We start from the raw sequence: 8,006 nt of genomic DNA, 5'->3' as shown, positions 1-8,006 counted from the left end.
GCCTCCCAGGAGGCAAACCGACATTGTGTTCGTTTCTGTTCCTCCTAAGCCTTTCCCTGCTGCGGTTCCCTTTCAGGACGGGGATCCCACGGGTGGCTGCTTCAAGGCCCACGCGGCTGTTCCGGCTGGCACCACGTTCCCTCTCCGTTAGCTCAGGGTGAGTTTTTCTTGTACTTGTTTCAGTAACCAATGGTGAATATCTGCTGTCGACGGCGGCCGCGGTGTTTGCGCTCGCCGCGTAGCCCGGCAGAGCGTGTCCGGGGAGATGAGCGTCTGGCTCATCAACCAGCCACCCCATCGCTCCGCTGAAGCGAAGGCTGGTTCAGTACGGAGCGAAACGAGGAACTGTGCAAAGAGGTCACTTGACACCTCCCAGATAGAATAAATACAGGTATTTTCTCAACAAAAACATCCCACCTTTCGCGTTGTAGATGCACATTTATGTCACTAAAATAACAGTTTGTAATTTCTCGGTACGATCCTTGGTGCCTGGCTGAAAGTGACTCAAGTGCTTCAGGAGGTCCCCTTGAGGGAGGGCACGCTCTAGCCGCGCCGGCTGACGCCTCCATGGCAGCGGCACTGGGGATTCCGAAGCGGGAAAGCCGCGCAAGCTCGCGGCTTGGGACAGCTGTGCGTGTTCGACTCTTCCTTCCATATGTAAAGACATCCCCTGAGAAAAACCCACGGCAATAAAAAGAAACCTAAATCTGCTTCCGCATGTCGAGCCATTATAGTTTGGGGTTTTTGTTTTTAGCACCCTTAAACCTTTTTTTTTTTTTAATAAGCTGCAACTGGGTGCCACTGTATTGTTGCAACATGCACAGTAATTTCAAATGATTAACACCTTGACAGCATCATCTCATGGCAAATCATTTTTTACCCATTATCTAAAATCAACTTTTAATTAAAGGAATACGTTAGATTTTGTTTTCTGACACTAAACTGCCCTGATTATTTTAAAATTACGTGTGATGTTGGCACATACTAAGTATATGACGTGTATATTCTGTTGGGCCTTACTGCCTGCCCGGAAGGTGGATTTCAGGTAGGGAGCATGAGTAAGCGCTGAGGAATGTCGCGCTAGGTAGGACCTGCAGTCCGTTGCGCCAGGAGTGAGCTCTATCTTTTTGAAGCCTGCGCTTTAGGAGGGAACGCACCAAAAGCGGCACTTGTGAAAGTCGTTACAGTTCTAGCTGCGTGCAGTCGGTGCTTTTCTAACCGTAACGAACCTTAAGGTTTGGAGGTAGCTGAGCCCAGCGGAAACCTGGATCACGCTCGGATCAAGGCTTTACAGGGGCGCGTGTAGGATGCGTCACGTATTTCCCGACGCAGCGCATCTGGCTGGCGTGCCGCACGGGCTGCCCTGACTCTGTACTGCCCTCCCGCCGCACGCCGCTTGCTTCCATGTTCTCCGTTTACCCCAGGGGCCGAGAGTCACCTACCCTCTCCCTCGAGATCGTGGATGGCACCAGGAAAACCGAAGGGCGCCTGTGCGCGTCGCCGCCGCACGTGCCCCCTCCGAGGCTGACGAGCGGACGCCGCTCTGACTCCGTCTTACAGGTAAGCGGAGTTTTTCCTCTTGTGATCCCAACAGCATGCCCAAACCGTCGCTAATGATGAAACTAGACGCTCGGTACATTGGAATATTTTATTTTGACTTTACATGCGGTGTTAAAAACCCAAAGAACGTATTATTTACACATCCACAATACAAGTTTACAAGATATCTATACATGTTAAAGTACTCTATAGTATAGAGCAGCTTCATTTAAGGGTTACTTTTTTTATGCCGTACCATTAAAAAAGATACAATCTGCGTTTACCTTTGCACAAATGGATAAAGCATCCTTTATTATTAAATTAACAGAATAAGGACTAGGTTGAATGTTAGAAACTTCAACATAAATACTGAGAGAACTCACATTACCATCTACAAGGCAGCACAATGTTACAGGAGGTTATCAGGGTTCACATACATTTATCTTCGGTTTCACACACGTCTGGATTAATTAATATTTGTAAAGTGAATTCGGACCGGTTTGTGTCTTTTGACAACCGAGTACGTTTTTAATAGTTATTAATCTGTAGTGTTTTAGTTGTGAGACAGAAGTGCTTAGGAAGAGAGATCATTGATTTTTGGATCCAGAGGTCTCAGGAAATACACGTCTCTTACAGCCTTACGAGGAGAAATGACTACTTCTATCCTTCCTTCTTTGTTCTGTAACAGAGATCCAGTTTTCAGTGCCTAAACCTTTCCTCCCCTTTGAAGACAGAGCCCAGCACAACCCCACCGACTCTGAAACCCGCCAATTCACGCACGTTCCTCTGCCACGGTTCTCTCTACGCTTAGGTCCGACAAACAGTGTGTAGTGTGCAAGCTAACCCAGCCATCTGTGCTGAACATCAGCTGCAAGTGGATGCTGTAAAACCTGCTAAAGAGCTGACACAACTTTAGCAGGTGTTCCATTACCCCAGAAACCTCGTTTGATTTCCCATTATAACGGTTTGATCCTGCAGAGAGCTGGAGTGGAATGTTGATCATGGGAAGGTGATTTAATGCCGCTGCCGTCTTGGGTTGTGGGCTGCCTTTCGTTACTGTTAGCTACTCTTGCGCTTTAGCTCTTTTGTTTTGGGTGCTGTTGAGAGGTTTTACAACTGGCACTCGGGAGATATGTGCTACAGTGAGAACACTTGACAGATTTATATTTTTTTTGTTGTTTTTAGTACTTTTATCATTTGCATGAATAAGGCACAAAATGCACAGATTCAGGTAAACTCACACATAATATTTACAGAATATTGTCATTACCTGCATGACTTTGGAGGAAAAAAAAAAAACAACAAACCCAAAAAAAACCAAACCAAAACCCCTTACATTACACAACAAAAACAAATTGATTGCACTACTGTTGAGTTTTCACAGACTGCTTCTGCCAGGCCAATTATCGTTCCTTATTTTTTATTGACAAGAGTCTATCGGCGTGTTGGGGCGTTAGCAAACGCAACGTAACCTTCTCGGGTTACGCAGGCCTTCGCCGGGCGAATCGATTACTAGCCGCCCCCGGTGAGAAGCACGGGGGCTCGAGTTCACAGTGGGCAGGTACTGGATGGAGGCACGGCGGAAGCAGCCCCCGCTCCAGCCCCAAACCCGGGGGTTGAAATGCACAGCTCTGATTCAGTAGCAGCATAACACAGTTATGAAGTATTAAACGCATCCGCGCTCTTTTACCGGGCGACCGCTCCGTCGAGGCGTCCTCGTTCCGACGGCTGGCCGAGACGTGCGGTTCGCCCTCCGCCGTCTCCGAACTGAACCCCCGCGGGCTGCAGAAGGCAGAGTCATCTGTTTGTTCAGTCATGCTCAGTGTAAACAATTCCGTAGCGTCAAAAGATGCGACAGGACTCCAAGCACATCCTAGTGTGTACGGTGCACGCCCCGCGGGATCGGTGGCACCAACAACACGCCGCGCGCGTGGAGAGACACGAAATAATAATGCTACAGTCGGGCCAGAGACTGAGTTCCAGCAAACTGGTTATTAACCCAGGGATTCCTCGAGACATTACCGTTTTCTGACATTTGTGCAAGTGGCAAGGTGAATGCATACACATTAAAATGTTCACATTTAATGGGAAGGACCACGCTTAACGGCAGTCGAAAATGGAACCCTTTTTTTTTTTTTTCAAGTATTTGCTTACTGATTTTTTTTCCCCAATAACTTTTCCTTTTAGCTATTTAGAACAGTAAGGTAGCCCCCGCCCCCATTGTGCTACATGTCTCCTTAGCTCCAAACAAAAGAAATGTCATGACCAGCACTTTCCTTTGTTTCTGTGGGTGTTTGCCCTTAGCAAGTACGCCCAGTCTTGCTAGAGCAGCGACGTGTGGCAAGACACAGATGTTGCTGAAGTAAAGACAGTTTCTTTGGCCACTTGGTTCTCGTTAATAACACGCAAGTCTCCGTCTTAACGTGCCTTACCACAACGTCATCTCGCCACCGGTACAGGTCAAAGCCACGCTCGTTTTTGTAGCACGGACGTGTCCTAGTAACTGTACTTGTTCAGCGGTCTGACGGCAGTTGTCTGAGGAACGAACGAGGGTTTGGGCGGCACGTCGGGTTTTAAGGAGGGTGTCCTCTTTACTCCCGTACGAGGAAGGGTGCCGTTGCTCGTGTAACTGCTTTGCCTGGACAAGGAAGGCTGGAGGTGAACGCTGACGGGCGTCCCTTGCATGTAGTCCATCTTGGTGCCTGCTGCGGGAGCCAGGTACCCCCCGCGGTTCATACTAGGCTGTCTGGATAACAAAACACCGTTTGGGGAGTTTAAGTTTTTAGGGAGGGCAGATATTGAGTGCCTCTGTGAAGAATTTTTGTGATAACCCCTCTGCCTTTCCAAAGAGGTCATCGGTACTGCAGGGGTGGTGGGAACGTCCACGCGTTTTGTGGGGCTGTTTCGTGGAAGAGTTGACGGCGGAGAATATAACGATGCCTCCCTGTTGGGAACCTTAGGTGGGATCTCAGACATGTTTCCCATCGGATCCAGCATTAAAGTCTGGTGGGCCACTTGAATATCTCCCATAATCGCTTTGGGATTACTAGTAGTTTCATTTAAGTGTTTCAGGAAATCGTTGAGGGTGTTCCTGGAATCGACAGACCTCCTGTGGTCCCTTTTGCTGGAGGATGGCTTTGTGAGCGGATGATCCACGTGTTGCGCCTTTTTGTCTGCCTTGTGCGCGTTAGAATTCGAGAACGACGTGTTGTAATCGTGGGTGGCGTTGGGAAGAACGATGGCACTAGGAATGTGTCCGTGGCTTAGAGGAGAGTGGGGTGGGGGGCTGGAAGGAAAAAACTGAGGGCTTTTGAGCGGCGTTTCCTTACGCGAAGCATTGAGGTTACCGTGTGCTTTGTCCGACTGACTTTTCATAGCCTGCAGGGTCTTTTGCTGGAGAACGGGTGTAGATTCAGGAGTTGGAAGCGCCGCTAATTCCGGAGGCTGGCCCCTGTGGTCCATCATCATGGCCTTGGTGTCGCCGTTCGGCGGCAGCTCCTTCCTGCTGGTCAGCAGGTTGGTGTACAGCTTGGGCGAGTCGATGTTGTGCTGATACTCCTTGACGGGACTGTCAAACAGCCCATTCAGCTTAGCAAAGCTCCCGCTGGAGTCAGTACAGGACTGAGCTGACTCGGCGTCTTTGTGGATTTTTCTGGATTTCCGCACAAATAGATCCCGGTAACAGTAAACGGCCACTCCCGCGATAAAGGCTCCCAGGACAAAAGCGGCAAAGACACAAGTGATTAGGACATTCATATGTACCATTTGGTTGGACTCTCCCGACTGTACTTCCCACCTGACACCTGCAAAAGACATGCGGTACATCATCAACCCACAGGTACGTCACACCGACGCGTCTCAGCAGAAGGTAGCTCCCTCGGGGAAGTGCCTACTAGGTGTTTGCGAGCGCTCTGCGCCTGGCGACAGGGCAGCTCGGCTGGGGCCTGCAACCCGCACCAGCCCATTGGACAAACGAAAGCGATGGCGTGAGCGTCGATCGGGCTACACGCCGGCTGCCCGGCTGCTCTGCTAACGAGGGATGCTTGTTCAAGCTTCTCTCCTCGTCTTGCTTTAGCCTCTCCCCAGATTTCCTTTAAGGCTCCTGAACCGGGGCCTGTGTGTTATTAACATTAACAATTTCTGCTGGAAAATTGAGGTTAGAAGGTGCTATTGGGCCAGCCAGCCGTTAATAACTCATGGATGGATCTCTCTCTCCGTTTTCTGCCCAACTCATAAATCAGTACCAAAAGAGGGACAGGACTATGCAAATGTTGCGTAAAACTATGGTGCTGCATCGTTACAGCCACGTTAATGGCGCAGAACTTGCAAACGACTCCACCCACAGGGTGCTAGCTTGGAGAGGCACGCCTTGCGTTACAGAAGCGTCCCATTTTTGAAGGTCAAGACTATGTCGTTCCATTAGAGCACTAATTTTTCTATTTATTTTTGGTCAATAATAAACATAAATACTTGCATAACATTAAAAACCCCAACTTGCAAGGTTATTAGAGAATGTTAGAATTTAGAAAACTTTTAGCTTAGACCAAGAAGTTGAATACTGGATTAGTTTTTTTTATTTGTGTATTAACAAGCTCCCTTTGGTTTTTGAGAGCTTTAAAGCAACCACAGACATCTTGCAGCTAAGACAATGTTAGTTTTTAGTGAAAGTAATCCTGTTAACTATCCCAAGGGGCGTTAAAATGAAAGAGCAAGAGGGAAGGAACAGATTCACTTTGGTTAGAGGCAAGGCCTTTGAACATCGTTCGTGTTCAGGGTTATAGGTTTTAATGGCACTGTGCAGAAGAGGAAAGAAAACATGAGTAAAATTCACTACTAGCTATGACACAAAACGTGATTCAGAACCAAGAGCAAATGAGAACAGAAACTTAAACCAGAAAATAATGGCAACAAATTAAAATGACAAATGCACTGCCATAACGGCTGATAGGAAACCTGATATGTTTTGGTGGATGGTAATAACACACAAATGGGTTTTGGCTGGTGAGATTTTCAAGTACATGCAGAACTGTGCAAACATGTCTGTCACCTGGCTATTCTGCCTAACGAGGAAGCCTTGTGTTAAGTTTTGGTTATGGGATTGGAAGCATCTTGATTCTTTGGTTGACTCCAACAGTCCTACTGGACTGAGGTCTTTCTTGCCCTAAGAGCCTACTCAAGGGTTCGCCCCACTGAAAGACCGGCTACGGAAAGGTGAAGTACGTGCAGAGTATGTTTCTTTCCTTCGTCCAGCTTAAAGCGTGTGCGCGTCTCTCTCCATGGGCTGAGATCTGAACACCAGTGCTCACAGCCAGAGAACACAGATTCGGCCCACCCCCACTCAGATCTGACCCACGTTCTTCTGGCATACGCTGCAGGCAGGCCGAGTTTGGGATGTGCCCCATGTAACGCATGGATCTGTCATGGAGCTGTGCTTTGTCTTCCGTTTCCCCCCAAACCAAATGAAAAAAACCCCCACATTAAGCTCCTGTAAGCAAGCATGCTCGAGTCTTACCCAAACGAGACTGGTTGGAAAACCACCAGAGGTGCCGATGAGTCCTGAATGTCATTTTTTTTTAATGCACCCAGCACTCCCACTGATTTTAATAGGAGCTTTGGAGAACCCAGGAATAAAAGGCTGAGCTTATTACCTGTGCTTCCCATTATAAGCTCTAAGCAGCACTTTGCACACCGGCTAAGTAGGTATGAAAAACATGATTGCACCGTCTGCATTTTCACAGGAAATGGGTGTAAAATACAGCCCAACAATCACGGCTGTTACGTTCATGCCTTCAACAATGCTGAGACTATCAGGTTTCCATTCAGCTGCAACGTATTCCCTGGTAAGGCCTTACCCTTTGGGACACCTGATAATGGATCAGAATAATCAGAAGTGTTTGGGTCATCTTGAACTACAAATTTCCGAGAGCCAGTCACTTTAGGTTTCCAGGAACCAATCACTTTAGGTGATATAACTGGGATACTTGCCATTGTGGTAATGGAAGCTGAGGAGAACTCCATGTCTGTGGTGGCAAACAGATTTTTATTAATGTGTATTACAGTCAGGCTTTCCTCACTGCTTCACGGCACATCTAAGCTAGAGCTGGAGACAGTATTTATTTGGAGTTACATGCCAGAGCAAAGTGGGCCCCCTACGCTCTGCAGAACACGCCGGGCTGATCAAAGTGAACTGGTTCAAAACTTCGTACGGCAAAAATACATGAAGACATCAACAGCTGGGAGCCCAGAAGCCAGAGAAGTCACAGATGAAAGCAGCACAGAAGTTAAAGTAAGCAACTGGTGGAGGTGAAAAGCACAACTTATTGTACTTAATTGCTATAGTCTTCACTGGAGACAACATATTTGGCTGCCTTTTAAACACCTTAAAAAAAAGTTGTTGTTACTTGGAAAGATACACGCTCCTGACAGGTTCCGCCTGAGAAACCAGACCAGCTCCATTAGTGCTATTA

At 47.9% G+C, this 8,006-nt stretch overlaps 1 protein-coding gene across 4 annotated transcripts in view; it reads right to left on the bottom strand.

The window, feature by feature from the left end:
• Positions 1-3,482: 3,482 nt before the first annotated feature.
• SEMA6D (sema domain, transmembrane domain (TM), and cytoplasmic domain, (semaphorin) 6D) overlaps positions 3,483-8,006 on the bottom strand; it is a 16,098-nt gene continuing 11,574 nt past the window's right edge. For 3 of the 4 annotated variants that reach the window (XM_010154219.1, XM_010154213.1, XM_010154227.1), the window contains one exon: positions 3,483-5,342. In XM_010154219.1, the coding sequence (XP_010152521.1) occupies positions 4,036-5,342 (1,307 nt within the window). In that variant the 3' untranslated portion in view covers positions 3,483-4,035. Of the gene's footprint in view, positions 5,343-7,391; positions 7,560-8,006 lie in introns of all 4 variants that reach the window. The other variant, XM_010154205.1, reaches the window with a different exon arrangement.

The sequence above is a fragment of the Eurypyga helias genome, unplaced genomic scaffold (genome assembly GCF_000690775.1).
Source record: "Eurypyga helias isolate BGI_N326 unplaced genomic scaffold, ASM69077v1 scaffold27610, whole genome shotgun sequence".
In the NCBI taxonomy this organism is placed as follows: domain Eukaryota; kingdom Metazoa; phylum Chordata; class Aves; order Eurypygiformes; family Eurypygidae; genus Eurypyga; species Eurypyga helias.
This window is presented reverse-complemented; position numbering and strand designations above follow the sequence as displayed.